This window comes from Loxodonta africana, chromosome 3 (assembly GCF_030014295.1).
Source record: "Loxodonta africana isolate mLoxAfr1 chromosome 3, mLoxAfr1.hap2, whole genome shotgun sequence".
Taxonomy (NCBI): Eukaryota; Metazoa; Chordata; class Mammalia; order Proboscidea; family Elephantidae; genus Loxodonta; species Loxodonta africana.
Window position 1 is genome coordinate 23,103,719 of NC_087344.1, and position 27,235 is coordinate 23,130,953.

Here is a 27,235-nt window from a genome sequence, read left to right on the forward strand (position 1 = left end):
ATCAAAGGATTTTGGATTTGTGAAATCCTTTTTCTTCATTAGTTGAGATGATCTCGTGTGTGTGTGTGTGTGTGTTTCCCTTCTTGTTACTGATGTGGTGTATTACCTTGTTTGATTTTTTAATGACCCAGATGCATTAGAGAAGTATATGTATTCTGCTGTTGTTGAAGTGATCAATATATATCTCTGAGATCTAGTTGTTGCGTACTGTTGTTCAGAGCCTCTTATTTGCTTATTCTTCTTCTGTCTAGATATTCTATCCATTATTAAAAGTGATATATTGAAGTCTCCAACTATTTCTCCCTTCAATTCTGTCATTGTTCGTTTTGTTTTCCTTCTCATTTCCTTTGGGTATGTTTTCTTAGTGGTTACCATGGGGATTACATTTAACATCCTGGATTTATAATAATCTAAATTAAATTGTCACCTACTTGACTTCAGCAGTGTACAGAAGCTTTGGTTCTATATAGCTCTACCTCCCTGCCTTAAGTTTTGTTCCCAAAAATTACATCTTTATGCCTTATGTCCCCAATAGCATAAATTTCCAAGTATTTATGTATTTGTCATTTAAATCATGTATTACATAAAAAGTAGAAGTGAAAAACTATAATACAGTAACATTGCCTTTTATATTTGCAAATGTATTTGCCTTTACTGAATATCTTTTTGTGTGTGTGATGAAAATATACACAACAAAACCTTCACCAATTCAACAATTTCCACATATACAATTCATTGACATTGAGTACATTCTTCATGTTGCACAACTTTTCTTGCTATTCTTTTTCAAATTATTTCACCACCATTAACGTAAATTCAGTGCCCCCTCAGCAGAAACGCTTTCTTTCCTCTTCCCTTTCACCCCCTTGAACCCACTAGTAATCTTTGGTTTCTGTTTATTTGCTTACGTCATATAAATGAGGCGATTCAGTATATGTCCTTTTGCAACTGATTTATTTTGCTTACCGTAATGTTTTCTAGATTCATCCGTTTTGTGACATGCATCAGGACTTCACTTTTCCTTATGGCTGAGTAATATTCCATTGTATTTCTTTGCCACATTTTGCTTATCCATTCATCTATTGATTGACATTTTAGTTGTTTGCACCTTTTGGCTATTGTGGAAAGTGTCAGAACGAACATCGGTGTACAGGTTTCTGTTTGAGTTCCTGCTTTCACTTCTTTTGTTTATGTACCTAGAACTGGGATTGCTGGATCATATGGTAGTTCTGTAGAGTCGCTGTGAGTCAGAATCTACTTGACGGCAACAGGTTTAGTTTTTTTTAGTTTTATGGTATTTCTGTGCTCAGCATTTTGAGGAACAGCCAAACTATTCTGCACACCAGCTGTACCATTTTACATTCCCACCAGCAGTGCATGAGGGTTCCACTTTTTCCACAACCTGGCCAACACCTATTGTTTTCTGTTTTTTGATCATTGCCATTTAATGGTCGGGAGAGGGTATCTCATTGTGGTTTTGATTTGCATCTCCCTAATGATTAATGACTTTCAGCATCTTTTCATATGTGTGTTGGCCATTTGAATATTCTCTTTGGTTGAAATATCTCTTCAAGTGTTCTGCCCATTTTTTCATTGCTTTGTCTTTTTGTTGTTACATTTTAGATGTTTTATGTATATTTTAGATGCAGTGAAACCTCTAAGAGATGAAACTCAACAGGACTGCCTTGTTTTTCTGTGTCTCACAAGTTTTCCGCCTTTGACAGAGTGCAGTCTTGCCACTTTTCTATCATGCTCTATTAAGATCCTACCTCATGAACGCCCAGAAAGCATTTACAGGCAAAAAGAACAAAAAAGGCAAAAATGTAAAGAATAGACATAATCAGAGAACTGTAGCAATGCACGGTTCGCACTCACAGTAACAATGCAAAAAGAAATGGAAGACTGAGGCTTCTTCTCTGACTCTTGTACGTTTTGCAGCTATTTCTGGCTTTTACGTCTGCACTTCCTTGTATTCAGGTTGCAGCACTAACCATTTTCTGATTCTGTCTATGTCTCACAGGTTCCAGGTTTCAGAGAACATTTATTAGGCCGAATTCATTGTTTTAGTGGGAAATAATATTTGAGTTTTCCTTCTCTGACAGGTTTCTGACTTACACAAGTTCCAGCTTTCACAGGTTTTCTGTATTAGACCCTTGATGGATATATGGTTCCCAAAAATTTTCTCCCATCTGTAGGTTGTCTCTTCACTTTGTTGATAAAGTTTGATTTTTATTTCTTTATACAGCTTTGCCCTACTGTCTAGTGTCCTTTCATTTCAGCCTGAAGGAATCCTTTCAGCAATTCTTGTAAGGTAAGTCTAGTTTAGTGATAACCAACTCCCTCTGCTTTCCTTTATCTGGTTATGTTTTAATTTCACTGAAATTTGTGAAGGACCATTTTGGCAGGTATAGAGTTCTTATTTAACTTCTTGCAGCATTGTATCTCATCCCACAGCCTTCTGGTCTCCATGATATCTGTTAGTTTTACTGAGAATCCCTTGAGTGTGATCAGTCACTTCCCTTGTCACTTTCAAGATTCTCTCTTTGCCTTTGGTTTTAATTATAATATGTCTCTCTGTGGACCTCTTTTAGTTATTCCTACTAGGAGTTTGTTGAGATTTTTAAATACGTGGATTCATGTCTTTTATCAAATTTGGGATGATTTGGGCCATTATTTCTAGAAATATTCTTTCTGCCCCTTTCTCTCTGTCTTCCACTTTGGGTGTGCCTGTAAATGCATGTGTTGGTTCCCTTCATGATATCCCTTGAATCCTTTTGGCTCTGTTCACTTTTTTAAATTCTTTTTTCTTTTTGCCCTTTGGACTAAATAATTTCAATTATCCTATACCCAAGTTCACTGATTCTTTTTTCTGCCTCCTCAGATCTGCTACTCAACTCCTCTAGTGAATTTTTTATTTTAGTTATTCTGCTTTTCAGCTCCAAAATTTGTTTGGTTGCTTTTTATAATATAGATCTCTTTATTGACATCATTTTGGCTGTACATTGTTTTCCTTTAACTCTTTGTCCACAATTCCCTTTAGCTCTTTCTCTCTAGCCCTCTCTGAAAACGCGGGCTGCTACTGCTTTAAGATCCACCTAAATGGTGAGCAGTTGAGGCATGGACAAGTAGAAAACACCACACAGCTTTCCTATCATTTTGAAGTCACCTTTTTCTTGACTCTGTGTTTGCTTGGTTGCTGTAAACCTTTCAGTGGTTCCAGAGTTCTGACAAAGTTGCTTCTGCTACTTTCTGCTTTTTTTTTTTTGTTTTCTGGGGGCACAGGAGCATGGACCTACTTGCATCACCATCTCCTTGACCTGTGCCCCTTTTATCTCCATTCGTATTTTTGATATTTCTATGACTTTGTATATAAACTGAATTTCTTGTTGACCTATTAGGTTTTGTGTTTTAATTGTTGTTGTAGACAAAGTGTTATTGATGTGGTTGCATTAATATCTACCTTATTTGTTGTTGTTTCCTATTTGTTGCCCTTTGTTTCTTTTTTGTCTTCCACTCTTTTCTGCCTTCTCTAGTTTTAATTAAGAATTTTATGTGATTCCATTTTTCTCTCTACATGTAGCATATCATGTATCCTTTTTTTAAAGTTTTTTTAGTAACCACCCTAGAGTTAGCATTACACTGTATAACAAATCCAAGTCCACTTTCCAGTTATACTGTTATGGATTGAATTGTGTCCCCCAAAAATGTGTGTCAACTTGGCTAGGCCGTGATTTCCAGCATTATGTGATTGTCCACCATTTTGTCATCTGATGTGATTTTCCTATGCATTGTAAATCATACCTCTATGATAATGAGGCAGGATTAGAGGCAGTTATGTTGACGAGGCAGGACTCAATCTACAAGATTAGGTTTTAAGTCAATTTCTTTTGAAATATAAAAGAGAAAAGCGAGCAGAGAGACATGGGTACCTCATTCCACCAAGAAAGCAGTGCCAGGAGTAGAGCACATCCTTTAGACCCAGGGTTCCTGTGCGGAGAAGCTCCTAGACCAGGGAAAGATTGATGGCATGGACCTTCCTCCAGAACTGTCAGAGAGAGAGCCTTCTCCTGGATCTGGTGTCCTGCATTTGGACTTCTAGCCTACTAGACTGTGAGAGAATAAATTTCTCTTTGTTAAAGTCATCCAATTGTGGTACTTCTGTTATAGCAGCACTAGATAACTAAGACAGAATTTGATACCAAGAGAGTGGGGTGCTGCTCTGACAGATACCTAAAATGTGGAAGCTGTTTTGAAACTCTGAATGGACAGAGGCTGGAAGGGTTTTAAAGTGCCTAATAGTAAAAGCCTAGATTGCCTTGAAGAAACTGCTGGTGGGATTATAGACATCAAAGACAATTCTGGTAAGGACTCAGAAGGAACTGAGGAGAACTGTTAACTCTGGAGATTGTATATATGGCAAGAAGCAGCAGCAGAGAACCAGCAGCATCAGAACCAGGAAACGAGCACGAGACAGTACTGGAGCGAGAGAACAGAGTGCCTTTGGTAGGAGGCTTCCTGGTGGAGTGGGGTGCCTCCAGGCACTTATCAGTAGAGCTAGGCTTGCTGATCCACAGAGCAAGGGAGCTGAGTGCCTTTCAGTCCAAGTTTACTGGCAGAGCGGGGTACCTCCAGGCACTTATCAGTGTAGCTAAAGAGCTTTGGAACACTTACCCAAGCAGGGCAGACAAGGGCAATGAAGCCCAAGGGGCCAGGAGGCCAAGGGACCAGAAAGCAGAACCTGAAGAGTCAAGGAACTCAGGAAGCAGAGCTGCCTCAGTCTCAAAGGGTGGAGTCGCCACTTAGATGGACAATAGGGCCACCCAAAGCCGAGGGAGCAGAGTTACCATTCCAGTGGCCTGGAAGGTAGAGTTGAAGCTCAGGGCCAAGAAGCCTCCATGCAGAATCCAGAGCGTGTGGCCAAGACCCAGAGTCTGGAGGGCATGGCCCTTGCCTAAATGGTCTCAGAGAACGGAGGATGATTTTCACATCTTGAGAGCTAATGTAATGAGTTCTGTTGACTTGCTTGGTGCCTGTTATCTCTTCTTCCCCTGTGGTTTCTCTCATTTGTAATGGAAATGTCTAGCTTGTGCGTGTTCCACCATTGTACTTTGAAAGCACATAATTTGTAAACTGGATTTCACAGATGAAGAGGAATTTTTGGATTTTGGACTTGGAGTTGAATTAAGACTTTCGCTATGCTATGATGAGGTGAATGTGTTTTACATGTAGCAAGCACATAAATTTTGGGGAGCCAAAGGGTGGAATGTTATGGATTGGATTGTGTCCCCCCAAAATGTGTGTCAACTTGGCTAGGCCATGATTCCCAGCATTATGTAATTGTCCACCATTTTGTCATCTGATGTGATTTTCATATGTTTTAAATCCTACCCCTGTGATGTTAAGGAGGCAGGATTAGAGGCAGTTATGTTAATGAGGCAGGACTCAATCTACAAGGTTAGGTTTTGTCTTAAGTCAATCTCTTTTGAAACACGAAAGAGAGAAGCGAGCAGAGAGACATGGGGACCTCCTACCACGAAGAAACAAGAGCCAGGAGAATAGCACGTCCTTTGGAACCAGGGTCCTTGGGCTGAGAAGCTCCTCAACCGGGGAAGATTGATGACAAGGACCTTCCCCCAAAGCCAATAGAGAGAGAAAGCCTTCCCTTGAAGCTGGCTTCCTGAATTTGGACTGCTAGCCATCCACTGTGGCATTTCTGTTTTATAGCAGCACCAGATAGCTGCTATAGACATACACTATGCCACTTCAGGAATAACAGTATTCCCAGTCCCTCACTCTTGTCCCTTATAATATTTCTGTTCTTCATTTCTCTTATATATAAACTGTAATCACTGAATCTATTTTGGCATTATTTTTAATAAAATGTTATCTGTGAGATGAATTATATATGAGAGAAATAAAAGATTTTATTTTACCTTCATTTTCTTCTTCTCTGATGCTAAGTATCCTAGTTTCTGATCTGTATCATTTTCCTTCTCATCTATGGAGAACTTCTTGTAACGGTTCTTACAAGACAGATATACTGTCAACAAATTCCCTAAATGTTGGTTTGTCTGACAACATCTATATTATTCCTTCACTTTTAAAGGACAATTTTGCTGGATGCAGAATTCAGTTTGGTGGGGTTTTTTTTGTTTGTTTGTTTTAGTACTTTCAGTATTTAACTCCACTCTCTTCTTGCTTGCATGGCTTCTGAAAACTTTAACCTTGCTTCCCCATAGGTTGGGTGTGTTTTCTCCTCTGACTTCTTTCAGGATTTTCTGCCTTTGTTTTTCTGCAGTTTAAATATGGTATGCCTAGGTGTAGACTTTTTGTGTTTATTCTGCTTGGCATTCTCTGAGCTTAGGGATCTGTGGTTTGGTGTCTGTCATTAATTTTGTAAGATTTTAGCCATTCTTCTGAATATTTCTATTCGTTTCTCTCTCTATTCTCCTTTGGGTATTCTCATTATGCTTAGGTTATACGTTTTGTTTCACGGTTCTTGGATATTCTATCCCACCCCACCCTCCTCTTTTTCCCTGTCTTTTGACTCTTTGCATTTCAGTTTTGGATGTTCTGTGGACATATCTTGAAGCTCACTGATTTTTTTTTCCTTGATTGTGTCTGATGTGTTTCTGATTCCATTAAAGACATTCTTCATTTCTGTTATAGTGTTTTTGATTTCTAGCATTTCTCGTTGATTTTTATACTGTTTCCATCTCTCTGCGCCCATTAGCTTTCTCTTCTTACGTGTGGCCTATTTTTTTTATTGCAGGCTTTATCATATGATTCACAGTTGTTTTAATTTCTTGTCTGATAAATTCAAAATCTCAGCCACATCTGAGTCTGGGTCTGATGCTTGGTCTATTCAAGCTGTGTTTTTAGTGTGCCTTGTAATTTTTTGTTGAAAAATGGGTATGATGTAGTGGGTAAAAGGGACTGTGGTAAATAGGCCATTTGTGTGTGGTTTTATGTTTATCTGGCTAGAAGTTAGACTGTGTTTTCTGTAACTATAGGTAGGAGAGGAAAATTTCCTCCACTTTCCTTGTATTTCTCTCCTCTTTTGTCTTTGGGGTTCCCTAGAGAGTTCTTAAATAAGGATTTAAACCTGCAGTTCTTTCAGTTTTAATCCCCTTTTACTATACAGGAACTCTATGGATGTGGTGATAAAGGTGTGGGGGAAAGGAAGCATTCTGTAGTCCTGGGATTAGATTTCAGTCTTTTACTGATTCTTTGCTCCTGGATTCTGACCATCTTAGCTCCCCCTAGCTCTTAGGTGAGACAGGAATCCTAGATACGGTTGAAGTTGTGCATTTCTCTTCCCCCATGTCACTTTGTCTGTGAAGACAAGTCTGCTGTACTTCTTAATCTCACTCTTCTGTAGGTCAAGTCTCTTTTCTGCAGTTGGTTAAAACTCTGCTAAACTAGTTTCCTTTGAGGAAAGGCCTCGTTAAGAAGAACAGAATGGTTTGGGCATATTTCCAAGTGGCTATTTTTCCCCTTCTTCTGCTGGAAGCATAAGGGGATTTTTCTGTTATCTTCACTACAAGGACCCAATAGTTTTACCTGGAGGTAAAACTCAGGTATGTTTAGGGACTTTGCTATGACTGAGCCCCCCCCCCCCCACATTTCTGTTAAACTCTCAAGCAGATCTAGATTTAGCTTCATCTTATTCATCGGTTCAGTTGTAAATTCTTCTACCCCGTTCCTGGCTCCAGCAGCAGTTTCTCCTCTTGGGATTTTGCCACTGTAGTGTCAATTTCTGCATTTGTCTGTCTGTGTCTCTAATTTTTTGCTCAAGAACTGCCCCGTAACCACAAGTTTTTGATAGATCTAAGAGGAGTGGTTGATGTTCTGTTTTGCTTTTTTCTGTAGTGAGGATGAGTGTGACGACTTCCAAGCTGCATGCCAGACTGGAAATGTAAAGTCTTCATTTGCTTTTTCCGTTATTAGTACTATCTTTATTTTCAGTGTTTTTTTCTTTACATTATTAATGTATCCTGCCTTCTTTTTCCAGTGTCCCAATTTGTATTTAGCCTATTTCTAATAAGCTTTCCTTCTTCTCTTAAAGTAAGCAATATTTCCACCCTCTCCTGGGCAGTGAGGAAGGCAGTAGAGCCCTTTGACTCCTGTGCCTCTGTTTGAAGTTGACCATCTGAAATCTATATTGTTTTAAAATCATCACTGTCTGGTTCTAATTTTTTAGAATTGAAAGTATGATTTTCTTTTCTCTTAACAAGCCAAGTTTCACTATGTGTTTTCTGACGTGGTTATTTTGCTTTTCCGTCTTCCCTACACTAAGGATAAATATGCTGGGTAAGTTCCTCCTTATCTTTTACTGTGCTTCATTTTCCATAGAACTTCACTGCCACCCGGCATATTTTTTTTTATTATTTACTGTCCATACGCATAGAATTTATGATCTCTATTTATGTGTCCAGATATTTTTTTTTCCATTACTCTATGTACTTTGCTCACATAAAGCAGGCTTTATGGAATATTACCTAAATCAGCTTTATTAAATGAAGGAGCCAGGGTAAGTCCCTGGAGGTAAGCATCCTGCCTGAGACAAAGGGCTTTGCCAGTTGAAAGAGCTCAAGGTTGTCTAAATTGTATAAGATGTTTCATTTGGCTCAAGTCTCTAATGCCCAGTCGTGCTCTAGGTCACCCATGGTTTTATTGGAGAATAAGAGCCAGAATAACGAAAAAGCTGTTTACATATGAACAGAAATGGAGTTGTGAGGAATTTAGGCTTCAAAAACAAATTGACCTGCATTCTGACCTTGACTCAGCCACATTTAGTTGGGCAGCGTTGAACATGTGATTGATCGTTTCCTTAGCTATGAACTGTTTCAAGTAATACGTGTTTAATACAGTCATTATGAGAAATAAATGAGCTAGCATGTCAAATACTTTTGCAAAACTTTTCCCACATTGTAGTCAGTCAATAAATGGAACATATTATCATTAATACATTGTGGTAGTGGCTGTTAGAATTTTTTTTTTCCTGATAAATGTGTAGGTAGCAAAATATTTGCCATTTCTATAATCTTCACATGTCTAATTCAGTGACATTAATTATGTTCATCACATTGTTCAACCATCACAATTAACTGTTCTAATTTTTTTCCCTCACCCTTAACAGAGGCTCGGTGTCTGTCAAGCGCATATATATATACATATATCTTCCTTCTCCCACCCTCCCATCCACCATATAAGATTTTTGATGGCTTTAATATGTAAGCTGGTCCACTGCAGTGGAGGAGACTTTAATTTTGCCTGAGGATGGAAGTTTGTTTTGACACCATCATACCAGGAATGATTACAGATGACCTAGGCAGCTCCCTTCAATCGATGCCCTGACAAGAGGAGCTTTTCTCTCTTCTCTTCTATAGCTGCTCTGCTTTGAGTCCAATATTAGCATTAGAAGTGTCCTTTACCAGCCTTATCTCTCCTCCCTGCGTTTGGAATGAATTCATTCAAGCTATTTCAAAGGGTTTACTCCATGAGGGGACACTATAGCTCAGGAGTTTCCACTGGTCAGGGTTTGAGTTGTCATGTACCTTTCAAGGACTGCTTATGTGAGAAAATTTTGAAATAGAGCCTCCAGAGGCCTGCTGTGTAAGTTTCCTAGGATTCCTAGGCACATGAACTCCTAAACCTTCTGCTCTTCAATTAACTTGCTTACAAGAAAGAAATCTTGACCTATTCTTCATGCTCAGGAAATACAAGGGCCTGCTATTATGGCCTTTGTAAGAAATAGGGATTTTTGTCATCTTAAAACATTAGAATGTGTTTGTGTGTATGTCTAGGGTGTATCTTTGTTCAGTGGAGTGATCATTCATAATTGGCTAGAAAGTGTGAGAATTGTGTGAAGATATAGATTCTCACATTCTCTGTTAGCAGAGTTCTGTTTAACTATCAATCCCCTTGCCTGTCTCCATGCAAGGGTCAGAAAGCACGTCAGCCAAGTGCTGAGTTATTAAAAAAAAATAAGTGACAAACATGCAAAACTTTATGACTCTCAAAAAGCGGACTCTGTTTTTGGCAAATGCTTGTCATTTCCTTATGACTCGGGTTCTTCAAGAAAATACAAGCAGCTCAGATCTAGGTTGTCAGTTTCTTTGTGTGGGCCCCTGGGCCTGCCATGGCAGGTGAAGGGCAAAAGAAAAAGCTGCCAGTCCCTCAGTGTTTCCTAATTATTAATATCTCATCCTGCTTTCACCCTGTGCTTCGTATTTTGTGGAATGTTATGGTGGGTTTTATGGAAGGCAATGAAATTGTTTTTTTCCACAAGGAAATGATGACCTGAATGTAGAAATAAGTTTTACATTCGTGGAGGATTTTTTTGGCCTTTGGCTATGTGTTCTGGTTGTTCAGGATCATAGAGATGAAGAGGAATAAGACTGGAATTGATCGTAGTCAAACCATGAAGAGATAAGTTCAGTGTGGTAGAAGTACTGTTAAACCTGCAAGATGGAAACCAAGAGTCAGGATGTAAAAGTAGACAGCAGAGGGAAGGGTCTGATGGCCAAACTTCAAAATAGAACACAGAACATTGTGTAACCTTCCTGTGAACTTACCATTCCTCTGGACTGACAGCCTCACTCATGCTTTGCACACACTGGGGAAGGTGGTACTTGCTGATCCAGAATATGTGGGCTGTTTCAGGACTCAGTGGTGTTTGAGGATGTGGCCGTGGACTTTACCCAGGAAGAGTGGGCTTTGCTGGATTTTGCTCAGAGGAAACTCTACAGAGATGTGATGGTGGAAACCTTCAGGAACCTGGCCTCAATTGGTAAAGTGGACATTTGTTTTTTTTTACGTTAGTGATTAAAAATACTCATCAACGTTTTTCCAGGATTTGTGTTGAGGAATGAGAATACATTGGCGAATACGATTACAAGTATGTTCACTGCTATCATGGAGCTTAGACTCTAGTGGCTTCCTCCTGAAAGCAGAATTTATGTATTAAACTGACTTTGTATCACTCTTCTGGATAAAAGCCTGGAAGCTTATTAAGTGTTGTAAGTTGGCTTCAGGGTTCACTTTGTGACACAGAGATTTGTGGCTTAGGACCTTGTTAGAGTTTTACTCTGTCTGTTACAAATTAGATGTGACTATTTTCCTGTAAGTAAGTTCACATCTGTCCGTCTGTAGAGACTCTGGAGACCAAAGGATTGGCGCAATGTTAGGGAAATGTTGCTGTCAACTGTCTTCCCTCATGATCTGCCTTTCCTTGTGAGCACCTGATCAGCCACACCCATTTGTTCTCCTAGGGAAAGATCTAAGAAAAGCGGAGTTAAGACTTACCTGGAGCCATGTGTCAGGGAGCACCAAGAAAGCAAGAATCCTTTGAAAGACAAGCCCTGCATGAAGGGAATTATATTTGAATAAAACAGCACAAAAAAGTTTCTTCGCTTTGAGGAGGCTGAATTTCCATACATGCCTGAGCTTGCTTTTTTGATTTTTCATTAATCTTTTCACACCTTCTGTGTTCATGGGAAAAGACCTTCTCCATTTCATCTTTCAGTATTACCTTTGCTTACATGCATTGTTTCCAATAACTTTATATTTTCTTCTCCTTATTACATGCTATTTATGTCACCATCACTCTCACTTGTCATGGAATTATTGGCAAATTCCTTATTCTTTTTGACCATTGCCAGAAATTCTGGAACACCCAAATGTCTCAGAGCTGTCTGTATTCACAGATGCCTTATTCCTCATTAAATTCCCTTACTCTTTTGTTTCATATTGTGAAACCCTACTTAAAATTATTGGGTTAGTTTCTCAGCAGGGTAATAATGAACATGTATTGCAATTCATGAAGAATGACTCCTGGTGTTCCATGTTAGGAGAGATCTGTGAATTCCATGGCATTAAAGATCAGCACAACAACCAGGGGAACCCTGTGAGGTAAGTATCATTCACATGAGAGAGAGTATTGCCTCAGGAGAGTCTTTAAGTTAATGACATGTGTCTGTGTGAGAGACAGCGAGAAACCAGCTCTTAATAGTATGTTCCTATAACTTTACACAGTTCCGTAAATGAGTCAGATATTGAGGATTTGAAACATATTTCACTCGTACACAATTATCAGAAAGTGCCGTTATCAAGTAGTAAAAGAGTCGTGGTACTGCAGTGGTTAAACACTGATCTGCTAACCAAAAGATCAGTGGTTTGAACCCGTCAACCACTCTGCAGGAGAAAGATGTGGCAATCTACTTCTGTAAAGATTACAGCCTTGGAAACTTCATGGGGCAGTTTTACTCTGTCCTACAGGGTTGCGGTGAGTCAGAATCAGCTCAACAGCATGGGTTTGGTTTGGGTTTTTGTTTTTTTGTGTTTTTTTTTTTTTGTGTGTGTGTGTAACTGTAAAATGATATATTTAATTCTAATACCATGCTGCCTATTTTTAACAGAAGTCATACGGTAGAAATCCTCCATGAAAGTAAAGAAGATAAGATAAAGAAAAGTAAAGAAGGTAATCAGTGTGGAAAACCTTTCAGCCAGATTGCAAATCTTACCAGGCTCAAAAAAACTCTTGCTAGAGTATATTCTTCTGAATGTCATGGGTGTAAAAAAACCTTTGTGGATCATTCATCATTTAATCATCACATCAGTTATCACACTGGGTGCAATACCTATCAGTGTAAGGAATGTGGAGTAGCCTGCAGTAGTTCCTCTTACCTAGGCACTCATGTGAAAACTCTTACTGTAGAGAAGCTTTATAAATGTAAGGAATGTGGGATAGTCTATAGTTGTTCCTCATCCCTCGTTACACATGCAAGAACTCACAGTAGAGAGAAGCCATTTAAATGTGAAGAATTTAGAAAAGACTCAGTCCTCATTAAACATAAAAAAACTCAAAGTGGAAAAGCCTTTAGTTCTTCACTTATTAGTAAACGTTTAAGAACTCACAGTCAAGAGAGGCCTTATGAATGTAAGGAATGTGGGAAGGTCTTTAGTTGTTCCTCATCCCTCCGGAAACATAAAAGGACTCACAGTGGAGAGAGGCCTTATAAATGTAAGGAATGTGGGAAAGCATTTACTAGGTCTTCAAGCCTTAATACACATACAAGAACTCACAGTGGAGAGAGGCCTTATAAATGTAAGGAATGTGGGAAAGCATTTTTTTATTCCTCATCCTTCACTACACATATGAGAATTCACAGTGGAGAGAAGCCTTATGAATGTAAGCAATGTGGGAAGTCATTTTGTGATATCTCACCCCTCAATAGACATATAAAAACTCATAGTGGAGAGAGGCCTTACGAGTGTAAGGAATGTGGGAAAGCCTTTAACCGGTCCTCACATCTCACTTTCCATATAAGAACTCACAGAGGAGAGAGGCCTTATAAATGTAAAGAATGTAGGAAAGCCTTTAGTTGGCCCTCAGCCCTCACTACACATATAAGAACTCACAGTGGAGAGAGGCCTTATGAATGTAAGGAATGTGGGAAAGCCTTTAGCCAGTCATCATCCCTCACTAAACATGTAAGAACTCACAGTGGGGAGAGACCTTATGAATGTAAGGAATGTGGGAAAGTCTTTATTTCTTCTTCATCCCTCACTAAACATAAAAGAACTCACAATGGAGTCAGGCCTTATGAATGTAAAGAATGTAGGAAAGCCTTTAGTTGGCCCTCAGCTCTCACTAGGCATATACGAACCCACAGTGGAGAGAGGCCTTATGAATGTAAGGAATGAGGGGACATCTTTATTTCTCTCTCCACCATTTGAAAACGTGAGGAGCTACAACGGAGAGAAATTATATATATATATATATATATAATGCATCTGACACATCCTATGAATATAAAAGCCAAGGGAAGCCTTCAGTGTCCGTCCTTCCTCTGGACATCTGTGATACCTCACACACTGGAGAGACTCAGCAACTGTAAACAAACAGCTGCTTCAGTTGTCATGCATGACTTTGGATAAGTATCAAAATGTTATTTTGGTTCTGTTATGTAAAAATTGTCTTTATTACAAAATCTCATCACACCTTGATGTCTTAAACTGTGTATGGTGTTTTTTATTAACTATGTTTTTAAATTTTTTATATTTTTTCATATTCTAAAGCAGTATGTTCTCAATATAGTAACATGTTATCAGAAAATTTTAAGGAAAAACAAAAATCCCTCAGAATTCCACCAGTGTCATTATTTTGGGTATTTTCCTTTAGCCTTCTTTGTATGCAAAGCAGTGCTTTCTTGGAGGATCTGGATTATACAGTGTGTGTACTGCTTTACCGTATATTTGTTTCATTGCTTTTCTTATTTATTCTCCACAACTATTATCCCTGGTTTACTAATGAGGAAACTGCACAGAAAATTTTAACCTATATCCCACCATTTCACAAAAATATCCCTCTCAAATGGTTTGTGAGCAGGATTTTTGTTGAAGGAGGGCTCACATTGAGGATACGTAGAGATGATGGGCCTGCACAGACCCAAAACCTGACCTAGAGGCAGTGGAGCGTCTGTCCAGCACAGGCATGAAACCTGTATTTTGAAACATTTCTGCTTTTGGTGATTTTGTGGTTCCAGGAGAGTACAGAAGCCCAAGAGTTGAGGCTGCAGTTGTTGGACTGGGCTGCACAGGTAGCTGCTGCTTCACCTGGGCTGTGCACCTGCTGCAGGGCCTGGAGGCTTATACAGAGCTCCTCTGCCCCATGGTGCTCTAGGATCTTCATGACTTCTCGTGTAAGGGGCTTGGGAAATGGAGGCTATAGGTAGCAAAAGCTTTCAAATTAAGCGTCCCATTGGCCCAGCAATTCCCCTTTGAGAATCATCCTGTGGAAAACCTTGGGCATTGTAATGATGTACCTTCATAATAGTGCTAGATTGTGGAAATAGTGAAAGCGGGGAAATGGTATCAGTATCCTACAGTAAGAAAGTTTTTAGATAAATACCTGGCTACATGTCCCAGCAGAAACCTCGGTGGCATAGTGATTAAGACCTACGGCTGCTAACCAAAAGGTTGGCAGCTCAAATGTACTAGGCGCTCCTTGGAAACCCTGTGGGGCAGTTCTGCTGTGTCCTATAAGGTCGCTGTGAGTGGGAATCAACTTGATGGCAATGCTCTGTTTTGTTTTTTACATGTCCTGGTATTGTACTGCCACTAAATGAATTTTTCAGGAAAATTTACTCCACAGAAGAGGCAACCATAGCTTAATGATTGATAGGCAGGGTATAAAATAATGTGTACATAGGGTGGCAGATTTATTTAAAATTAACATGTACAGACAAATCAGCCTGTAAAGATCTGCCCCAAAGGTGAGATTAAGTGATTACTCTTTTTGTTTCTCCCTACCTTAAAAGTTTTCTGCAGCCATTGTTCTTTACTTTTACAATTTTTTAAATTTAAAAATATTAATTTGCTTTTGAATTGTACAGTGGTATGAGTTTTGACAAATATAGTAAGTTATATAACCAGTACCACAGTGAAAATACCTAACAGCTCTTTCCTCCGAAAAATTCCCTAACACTGCCACTTTTTTTGTCATGAATCCCTGGCATCTGTCTCTGTACGTGTCATGCTATCTGTAGGTTCTAGATTCTGGATCTTGTCAATTAGTATAATGAATTTGAGAGTCACTCATGATGATGGATGTATCTGCAGTTTGTTCCTTTTTACTGCTCTGTACTATGTCATTGTATATACATACCGCACTTTGCATATTTATCAGGCCGAGAATATTTGAGTTTCCTGTTTTTTGCCTTTTTAAATAAAACTAGTATGAACATTCATGCACAGGGTTTTATGTGAACATAAGCCTCCATTTTTTCTCATGTATATCCCTGTGAGTGGGATTGCTGTGTCATGGTAGGTGTATGATTGCCCTTATAAGAAACTTCCAATCTGTTTCTCAAAGGGGCTGTGCCATTTTATATTCCACCAAAACAAAAAAACCAAACCAGTTGCTGTTAAGTCAATTCCAACTCATAGTGACCCTATAGGACAGAGTAGAACTGCCTCATAGAGTTTCCAAGCAGTACCTGGCAGATTTCAACTGCCAACCTTTTGGTTAGCAGATGTAGCTTTTAACCACTACACCACCAGGGTTTCCTGTATTCCACCAGGAGTGTCTAATTCCAGTTGCTACTGGCATCTGTAGAGACTGTCTTTGAGAGCAACATAGCATACTTCTCTTTGCCTCTGGCTTTAGTGGGGAGATATGGGTTGGCAGCTAACCTGGCAGGTGAAGACAGCATGTGGGATGTAGCACCTGAATTAGTCCACAGGCCCAATTGTATGGAGCTCAGGCTGTGCCACTACTGCCCAAATTGAAAGGTGGAGAAACCTTGCAGTGTCAAAATGCCGGGCCTGCAGGAATCCTGCACTGAACAGCCCACACAGAGCTAGTGTGGGACTCACTGCCCTCTCCAGGAGCCTGGCAAGTGATCACACTGGAACCGGAAATGAAAGCTCCTTCTTCCTGCAGTGTCCTTCACTGTTCTGCATACACTGATACCTGGCAAAGGAGGAATGTAAGGCCCTGTTCCATTATCACACAACAGGCAAAAATGGGATATCTGCAGCAGAAGCTATAAAGCAATAACAAACAGTGGTCAAAGTGTGAATATTTACTTTATTGGTTTTCTGTTGCTGATAAACCAACACCTAGTAATGCCTAGTAAGCTCTTGGTGGCCAACTTGCTCCCCCTCAGTGTAGGAGCTTAAAGTGTCTGCCTTGTGCCTCTGTGCCTCTCATGCCAACTCTAAATATCTTCTCTGACATCAAACAACTGCAGATGTAACTGTTTTGACTCTAACCAACCGGAGCAAGATCTGATCTAACAAATGAATGGACACAGCTTTAGAATGCCAAGTGTGCCCAAGATTGCAGACACCAACCAAAAATTTGGGGGCTCTTGGAATCACCCAGACTTCTGACTAACCAGTTAAAATTGCCCCAACCAACCAACCCTCCACCACCACCCCCCCTCCCGCCAGGTTCAATAATTTGCTAGAACAAAGCAGAACTAAGGAAGTACTCTACTTATAGTTTTAATATAGCAAAAAGGATACAAATCAGGACCAGCATAAAGCAGAGCCACACATGGTGAGGTTTGGCAGGATCAAATGCTGAGTTCCCATGTTCTAAGCATGCCTTATTCCTTTCCTGCCTCCTGTGCATATATGTCTGTCACCAACCAGAAGTTCACCAGAACTTCACTGTCCAGAGTTTTTATTGGGGTTACATTATGTAGGCATGATTGAATCATTGGTCATATGTTTTAACTCCAGCCCAGTCCCCTTTCTGAAGTTACGGTAGAGATAGTGCTGATATCACGTGGTAGGTCTTTTGAGCCTCACACCCTGAATCACCTCTTTGGACTATGCTCTGTGGTGTGCTCTGGCATCCTCTAAACATCAGGGACATTTCAATCATTCAGGAAATCCTGGGTATAAAGTAATTTTTCACTACACAGGATTGCTTTTCTCTTAAGGTGAAAAATATTGCTTACGACATATCAGTAAAAACCAGTTGCTACAAAAGAACATCATGTATGGTAGTGGGTCAGAGAAAACAAGGGAAACCCTGAATGATATGTAGTAATGCAGTAACCACCGAAATGGATTCAAACAACAATTATGAATATGTTGCAGAGCTGCAATATTTTGTTATAAAAAAGGTCACCATGAGTCAGAGTTTACTTGATGTCAACTAACGACAACATGTGTCGTTATCAGGCAGTGTTTTACATGAATTAATTCAGTTACCATTAACACCGTTAACCCCCAGCAATCTCTATAAGGGTGATAACTTCTTACAGGATTTTATTTTAAAATAAAAGGAATGCTCAAGTTTATCATGGATAAGCTCAGTGTATTGCAAAGTAGTCATGGGAAGGCACACAGATAGGACCATAAGACGTTCATTTAGGATCAGAGAATGAGGATAAAGTCCAAAAAAAAAAAGGTATGTGTATATACATACATATATGTAGATACTTAAGTGATATTCTGCACTCAAACTTACAAGTGTCCTTATTGTAAAACCTGATAAAGTACACATTTGTTTCTTTAGAATCTAGATGACATGGAGTGCCTTGTTATTAAAAAAAAAAAAAGGGTGCTGTTTTAAGGTGATACAGTCTCAAAAAAGAAAAAAGTCCAATCTTTGAAGTCCACATCCTTAGATTTGAGGCATTTACCTTTAATGAGTGGTCTTGTGAGGGAGGCTTGACCACAGCTCATGCTCAGCAGAGGTCCCTTGTAACTGGGGTCCAAGGTCAGCAGCTACAGGCATAGTCTCAGTCTTTGTTTCTGATTTGGTCTCAAGTCAGCTGAGTAAGAAATTACACGTGTTCTGCCTCTGTCTTTTCTTTTCTCGTGTAGTGTCACGTCTGGAGTTTATATAAGTTTTTCTTATTTGGAGTCACACAATAAGGACCAGGTGATGTAACCTTCAACGGAATAGTCTGTTGCGTCTTCAAGTTCATATGTTAGGGAGGTTATTTACGATTTAGCTATATAGTATGTTATATTTTCTTTTATCACAGCATACTGGTGCAAGGCCATCTTAGGCTGTTCCCAACATTTATTTCTTGTTGTTAGGTGCCATCAAGTCGGTTCCGACTCATAGCGACCCTGTGCACAACAGAACGAAACACTGCCTGGTCCTGAGCCATCGTTACAATCGTTGTCATGCTTGAGCTCATTGTTGCAGCCACTGTGTCAGTCCACCTTGTTGAGGGTCTCCCTCTTGTCCGCTGACCCTGTACTCTGCCAAGCATGATGTCCTTCTCCAGGGACTGATCCCTCCTGACAACCTGTCCAAAGTATGTAAGACGCAGTCTCGCCATCGTTGTTTCTAAGGAGAATTCCTGTTGTACTTCTTCTAAGACAGATTTCATTCTTTTGGCAGTCCATGGTATATTCAATATTCTTCGCCAACACCACAATTCACAGGCGTCAGTTCTTCTTTGGTCTTCCTTATTCACTGTCCAGCTTTCACATGCATATGATGCAACTGAAAATACCATGGCTTGGGTCAGGCCCACCTTCATCTTCAAGGTGACATCTTTGCTTTTCAACACTTTAGAGAGGTCCTCTGCAGCAGATGTACCCAGTGCAATGAGTCTTTTGATTTCTTGACTGCTGCTTCCATGGCTGTTGATTGTGGATCCAAGTAAAATGAAATCCTTGACAACTTCAATCGTTTCTCTTTTTATCATGATATTGCTCATTGGTCCAGTCATGGGGATTTTTGTTTTCTTCATGTTGAGGTGCAATCCATACTGAAGGCTGTAGTCTTTGATCTTCATTAGTAAGTGCTTCAAGTCCTCTTCACTTTCAGCAAGCAAGGTTGTGTCATCTGTGTAACGCAGCTTGTTAATGAGTCTTCCTCCAGTCCTGATGCCCTGTTCTTCATACAGTCCAGCTTCTCGTATTATTTTCTCAGCATACAAGTTGAATAGGTATCGTGAAAGAATATAATCCTGATGCACATCTTTCCTGACTTGAAATGAATCAGTATCCCTTGTTCTGTCCGAACAGCTGCCTCTTGATCTATGTAAAGGTTCCTCATGAGCAGAATTAAGTGTTCTGGAATTCCCACTCTTTGCAGTGGTATCCATAATTTGCTATGATCCACACAGTCAAATGTCTTTGCATAGTCCATAAAACACAGAAGGTAAACATCCTTCTAGTATTCTCTGCTTTCAGCCAGGATCCATCTGACATCAACAATGATATCCCTGGTTCCACATCCTCTTGTGAAACCGGCCTGAATTTCTGGCAGTTCCTTGTCGATATACTGCTGCAGCTGCTTTTGAATGATCTTCAGCAAAATTTTGCTTGCGTGTGATATTAATGATATTGTTCTATAATTTCCACGTTTGGTTGGATCGCCTTTCTTGGGAATAGGCATAAATATGGTCTTCCAGTCAGTTGGCCAGGAAACTGTCTCCCATATTTCTTGGCATAGACAAGTGAGCACCCCCAGCACTGCATCTGTTTGTTGAAACATCTCAATTGACATTCCGTCAATTCCTGGAGCCTTGTTTTTCGCCAATGCCTTCAGAGCAGCTTGGACTTCTTCCTTCAGTACCATCGGTTCCTGATCATATGCCACCTCTTGAAATGGTTGAACATCAAGTAATGCTTTTTGGTATAATGACTCTGTGTATTCCTTCCATCTTCTTTTGATGCTTCCTGCATCGTTTAATATTTTCCCCATAGAATCCTTCGCTATCGCAACTCGAGGCTTAAATTTTTTCTTCAGTTCTCTCAGCTTGAGAAATGCCGAGCATGTTCTTCCCTTTTGGTTTTCCATCTCCAGCTCTTTGCACGTGTCATTATAATACTTTACTTTGTCTTCTTAAGACGCCCTTTGAAATCTTCTGTTCAATTCTTTTACTTCATCAATTCTTCCTTTTGCTTTAGCTGCTCGACGTTCAAGAGCACGTTTCAGAGTCTCTGACATCCATCTTGGTCTTTTCTTTCTTTCCTGTCTTTTCAATGACCTCTTGCTTTCTTCATGTATGATGTCCTTGATGTCATTCCACAGCTCGTCTGGTCTTTGGTCACTAGTGTTCAATGCACCAAAGCTATTCTTCAGATGGTCTCTAAATTCAGGTGGGATGTGCTCAAGGTCATGTTTTGGCTCTCGTGGACTTGCTCTGCTTTTCTTCAGTTTCAGCTTGAACTTGCATATGAGTGATTGATGGTCTGTTCCACAGTTGGCCCCTGGCCTTGTTCTGACGGATGATATGGAGCTTTTCCATTGTCTCTTCCCACAGATGTAGTCAATTTGATTTCTGTGTTTTCCATCTGGTGAGGTCCACGTGTATAGCCGCCGTTTATGTTGGTGAAAGAAGGTATTCACAATGAAGAAGTCGTTGGTCTTGCAAAATTCTATCATTCAATATCCATCATTGTTTCTATCACCAAGGCCCCACGTGTCTGTCAGTTTGTCATACTGTGGGGGCTTGCGTGTTGCTCTGATGCTGGAAGCTATGCCACCAGTATTCAGATACCAGCAGGGTCACCCATGCAGGACAGATTTCAGCTGAACTTCCAGATTGAGACAGACTAGGAAGAAGGACCCGGCAGTCTACTTCTGAAAAGCATTATCCAGTGAAAACCTTATGAATAGCAGCGGAATACTGTCTGATATAGTGCCGGAAGATGAGCCCCCGAGGGTTGGAAGGCACTCAAAAGATGACTGGGGAAGAGCTGCCTCCTTAAAGTAGAGTTGACCTTAACAACGTGGATGGAGTAAAGCTTTCGGGACCTTCATTTGCTGATGTGGCACAACTCAAAATGAGAAGAAACAGCTGCAAACATCAATTAATAATCGGAACCTGGAAAGTACGAAGTATGAATCTAGGAAAATTGGAAATCGTCAAAAATTAAATGGAACGCATAAACATCGGTATCCTAGGCATTAGTGAGCTGAAATGGACTGGTATTGGCCATTTTGAATTGGACAATCATATAGTCTGCTATGCTGAGAATGACAACTTGAAGAGGAATGGTGTTGCATTCATCGTGAAAAAGAACATTTCAAGATCTATCCTGAAGTACAACGCTGTCAGTGATAGGATAACATCCATACATCTACAAGGAAAACCAGTTAATAAGATTATTATTCAAATTTATGCAGCAACCACCAAAGATGAAGAAATAGAAGATTTTTATCAGCTGCTGCCATCTGAAATTGATAGAACATGCAATCAAGATGCATTGATAATCTATTTCTTAGTCTATCCAAATGTACTGTCTTAGTTACCTAGTGCTGCTATAACAGAAACACCACAAGTGGATGGTTTTAACAAAGAGAAATTCATTTCCTCACAGTAAAGTAGGCTAAAAATCCAAATTCAAGGTGTCAGCTCGAGGGAATGGAGTTCTCTCTGTCAGCCTTCTCATCAATGTTCCCCTGGACTAGGAGCTCCTTCATTCTGGGACCCTGGGTCCAAAAGAACACACTCTGCTCCCGGCACAGCTTTCTTAGTGGTATGAAGTCCCCAACTTTCTGCTTGCTTCTCTTTTATCTCATAAGAGATAAAAGGTGGTGCAGGCCACACCCCAGGGAAACTCCCTTGACCTTGAGTCAGGGAGGTGACCTAAGTAAGGGTGGTGTTACAATCCCACCCTAATCCTCTTAACATAAAATTATAATCACAAAATGGAGGACAACCACACAATACTGGGATTCATGGCCTAATCACGTTGATACACACATTTTTGGGGGGACGTAATTCAATCCATGACATACACATTGAGTGACTTATGCGGTTTGAGAGCATTAGAGAAGTATACGTAATACTTCTGTTGTCTCATTTTATAAGGAAATTAAGTCTGAGAGGTTTCCAAAGTGAGTGACAACTAGATCAAGATTCAAACCAAGACCTAGAGTGAACCAAGCTTTCTTAGTGCTAATTTTTGAACATCCCCACCCCCGCCCCAAGTGTCTGGAGCTCTAGTCCCTCGGTGTAAAAGTGCCAGAAGTCAAGTCCTTGCCCTCATGACTAGAGATGGTGAACAAATATGACAAATTAGTGGTGCAAATAGCTAAACTCTGGACTACAAAAGACTGGCAGTTCAGATCCACTCACAGGTGCCTCAGAAGTAAGGCCTGGCGATCTGCTTCTGAAAGTTCACAGCCTCGAAAACCCTATGGAGCGCAGTTCTACTCAGAACTACTGGAAAATGGGTGTGGCCCGTACTGATTTCCATCAGTGGCTTGATCAGGCTTTCTCAATTTATTATCATGGATCAGGGCAGATCAAAATCCCCCTCTGGCCCTAGGCACTTTGCCTTGGCTCTCTTGCCAACAATCCGAACTCCAGGAAAAGGTGGCAGGATGGCAAGGACAATGTCTTAGTTTCCTCATGCTGCTGTAACTGAAATACCGGAAGTGGGTGGTTTCAAAAAACTGAAATTTATTTTCTCAGAGTTTAGGAGGCTAGAAGTCCCAATTCAGGGCACCAGCCTTAGGGGAAGGCTCCCTGTCCGCTCTGCAGGAAAATCCTTCTCTCAGCTTCTCCAGGCCCGGCATTCCTCACTTCTTTGGAGATCTCCTTGTGGCATCTTATCATTCCCCCATTTGTGCTAGCTTGCCTCTGTGCTTAATCTGCCCCTTTTATATCTCAAAAGTGATTAGAAATAAGACACTCTACACTGGTATTGCATCATTAACATAACAGTGAAAACCCTATTTCCAAATAGGATTAGATCCACAGGTATAGGGGTTAGGAATCCTGTGCATATTTTGGGGGGACACATTTCAGTCCATAATACACAGACTATTACTCAAACCTTAGCAGCAGCTACTTCGTTTTGGGACATTAAATATGTGTTTGGTATCTGTCATACAACAGGGCAATTTTGGAAAAAATGGGGGATTCTTGACTTCACTGGGAACTAGAATATCTCCTGGAATATTGATAGCTGCTTTGCCAGAGGCTACGAGTGCCTGCTCAGACATCAGGAATTCCTTGTAGAGCTCACACAAGGCAGAATGACAGATCTTCTAAAGACAACGCTATTGCTGACAGAGCTGCAAAGGCCACTGTCAAGTCATGTCAGACTGCAAACTTAGAAGCCTACTTTCAGTACAACAGGAAAGTTTTGTTCATTCCCAAACATGTTCTTCTCGAAAGGAAATGGACAATTGGAGTTTTTTTTTTTTTCTCTCATTCATTCAACAAATACATACATATATATAACCCCAAAAACCCAAACTTCTTGCCCTTGAGTCGATTTAGACTCATAGCAACCCTATAGGACAGAGTAGAACTGCCCGATAGGGTTTCCAAGGAGCACCTGGTGGATTTGAACTGCTGACCTTTTGGTTAACAACCATATATATAACCATATACATTTCCTTTAAGTCCAGAACCAAGAATTGAAACTGTAGTAACTGCTGGTAATTTGTCTACTGCAGCAGACACAATTCCAGACAAAACAAGCTTCCAAAATTTCATGTCACACAGCGTAGGAAGCCTTAAGTGGCCACTTTTATCCTGAATACATGACCCGTCAATAAATGTTAAATCTGCAGTATGAACAGGAATAGAACCTTTCATCTGCAAAATAGGCTGACTCTGTCATGGATTGAATTGTATCCCCCCAAAATATGTACATCAATTTGGCTAGGCCATGATTCCCAGCTTTGTGTGATTGTCCACCATTTTGTCATCTGATGTGATTTTCCTGTGAGTTGTAAATCCTACCTCTATGATGTTAATGAGGTGCGATAGGCGGCAGTTATGTTAATGAGGCAAGCCTCAATCTACAAGATTGGATTGTGTCTTGAGCCAATCTCTTTTGAGATATAAAAGAAGCGAGCAGAAAGACAGGGGGACCTCATACCGTTAAGAAAGCAGTGCCCGGAGCAGAGCGAGTCCTTTCGACTGGAGGTTCCCGTGCTGAGAAATTCCCAGACCAAGGGAAGATTGATGACAAGAACCTTCCTCCAGAGCTGACAGAGAAAGACTTCCCCTGGAGCTGATGTCTTGAATTTGGACTTCTAGCCTACAGACTGAAAAAATAAATTTCTCTTTGTTAAAGCCATCCACTTGTGGTATTTCTGTTACAGCAGCACTCAATGACCAAGTCAGACTCCTAGAATAATATTCTGTAACCTTCAGTTAACAGATGCCCTCAATATTTTACCTCAGTTTGACAATTGCAATTTGATTATGATTCTGCTTTATGACCCTGTGAAGCAAGGAATTGTAATAAAGCCAAAGCATAAATTTTACATTCACCTTTAGTTTGGGAGGCTACCAGCAATCATTTACATGTTTAATAATTAGACATCACTCTACTGAGACAGTTTCCTCTAGGTTTTCCTCTAAATGACCAGAGAAAATAGTACCAAAAAAACCAACCCCATTGTCGTTCAGTCGATTCCACCTCATAGTGACCCTATAGGACAGAGGAGAATTACCCTCATAGGGTTTCCAAGGCTGTAAACCCTTATGGAAGCAGAGTGCCACATCTTTATCCTGTGGAGCGGCTGATGTGTTCAAATTGCCAAGCTTTGGGTTAGCAGCTGAGCGCTTAACCATTGTGCAACCAGGACTCAAAATCCTTGAGGAATCCTTTAGCACAAATAGTGGACTCAATCAAAAACAAACAAGATTTTAGACGCATGTGCTGTTGTTGTTGTTAGGTGCCATCGAGTTGGTTCTGACTCAGTGATCCTATTTACCATGGAACGAAACACCGCTGGTCCTGCACCATGCTCACAATTGTTACGCTTGAGCCCATTGTTGCAGCCACTGTGTGAATCCATCTCGTTGAGGGTCTTCTTCTTTTTCGCTGACCCTCTACTTTACCAAGCATGATGTCCTCCTTCTCCAGGGACTGATCCCTCCTGACAACATGTCAAAAGTATGTAAGACACAGTCTCGCCTCTAATAATTATTTTTCCTATAGCTCCTCCATAACCCTCTTCTGTCTTCTGGGCCAGGGTTGTTGAATCTATGTTGCAGGTTTTGCTAGTATGTATGAATGACCTGATTAGAGTTAGGACACCGCCTTTGTACCCAAAAAACTAGGGTCCCCCATATTACTGTTAGGTGGGTGCTAGAACCATCTAGACGTGATTTAAGTCTGAGTATGCCGTAAGGTCTACCATACAATTCATCTCAGCGTGAGGCAGTTTCCTAGTGGAATTTGGATCCGCCATGAGATGCCTCCACCACGTGTCTGTCAGTTTGTCGTACTGTGGTAGCTTGCATGTTGCTGTGATACTGGAAGCTTTGCCACCGGTATTTCAAATATCAGCAGCTCACCCTTGGTGGACAGGTTTCAGCAGAGCTTCCAGACAAAGACAGACTAGGACGAAGGACCTGGTGGTTTACTTCTGAAAAAAATAACCAGTGAAAACCTCATGAATAGCAGCAGAACATTGATATAGTGCCGGAAGATGAGCCCCTCAGGTTGGAAAGCATTCAAAATACAACTGGGGAAGAGCTTCCTCCTCAAAGTAGAGTGGACCTTAATGACATGGTAGAGTCAAGCTTTAGGGACTTTCGTTTGCTGATGTGGTCCAACATCTGTAGATAGAGGGATTTCTTTTCTAGGAGGATGTCGAGAGATGAGAGTCAGCCTGGAAAGATAATCAGGCTTTACAGCTTCTTGAGCTTCAGGCAGACTCAGCAAAAAAAGATTGGCAGTTTGAGTCCACCCAGAGGTGCCTTGGAAAATGGGCCTGGCTATCCACTTCTGAAAAATCAGCCATTGAAAACCCTCTGGAGCACAGTTCTACTCTGACACCTTTGGGGTCACCCGGATTCAGAATTGACTCCATGGCAAAAAAATTTTTTTTTTAATTAAACCTAGTAACCATTAAGCCAAGGCCCCTTTGCACTTGGCTACTAATCAAAAGGTTACTAGTTTGAATCCATCCAGTGGTGCCACAGAAGAAAGGCTTAGGATCTGCTTCCATGAAGATTACACCCAAGAAAACCCGATGAAGCACAGTTCTACTCTGTAACACATGGGGTCGCCATGAGTCAGAATCGACACAACTCGGAGCAGGTCTGGTTTTGGTTTACTCATTAAGCAGTCACTCCCCATTCCCCCTTTGCCCCAGCCCCTGGCAACTACCAATGTGCTTTCTGTCTTTTACTCTGGACATTTCATATAAATGGTATCGTATGATATGTGGCCTTTTGTGCCTGGAACAAAGCTGTTAATGGGCCAGTTGCCCAGTGAGGATGGGCAGGACATCCTGGCACCCACAGGGCACTTACTGGGGAATTGACAGGGCTGGGTTAGGATTGGACCAGCCACAGAATTTGCAGGGCCCAGCACAGAAGAAAATCATGAGGTTCCTTGTTCAAACAGTATTAAGAATTTCCAGGTGGCAGCAGTGGAGTGCTGAGCTAAACGAGGGGTCCTGTGTGACTGTCCAGGTCACCTGTCCATAACACGGGCCCTGGGAGGAGGTGGGAAGAAGGCTGGTGATGGGCCGTGGTCCGGCAGGAGTAGGCATCTCTGGAATACAGACCTCCCAGCCTGCCAGCCAGCCCCAGTGAGCCATTTCAGGGTTGCCAGAAAATAAGCGTCTGGGAGACCAGCAGAGACAAGACCAGGGACAAGAGAGGAAGGACAAGCATAACCCACCATTACAGACATCAAGACACTTTAGCGCTGGAGATTCCTAGAGTGAACACATTGAAGTGAAACCTTTATTTTTCTTATTCTATTTCAGTGGATGTGTTACCACAAAACACAGATTCAAGCTGCCTGATGCAAA

The 27,235-nt window shown here is 40.8% G+C and overlaps 1 protein-coding gene across 5 annotated transcripts in view; it reads left to right on the plus strand.

Annotated features, from left to right (window-relative positions):
• Window positions 1-25,770, plus strand: part of LOC100676234 (zinc finger protein 14-like) — a 36,304-nt gene extending 10,534 nt beyond the window's left edge. For 2 of the 5 annotated variants that reach the window (XM_010593369.3, XM_064280614.1), the window contains 3 exons: window positions 10,669-10,795; window positions 11,787-11,916; window positions 12,423-25,768. In XM_010593369.3, coding sequence (XP_010591671.1) covers window positions 10,669-10,795; window positions 11,787-11,916; window positions 12,423-13,710 — 1,545 coding nt within the window. In that variant the 3' untranslated portion in view covers window positions 13,711-25,768. Of the gene's footprint in view, window positions 1-10,668; window positions 10,796-11,786; window positions 11,917-12,422 lie in introns of those variants that run through there. The other 3 variants (XM_023552465.2, XM_023552466.2, XM_064280615.1) reach the window with 3 other exon arrangements.
• The last annotated feature ends 1,465 nt before the right edge of the window (window positions 25,771-27,235 follow it).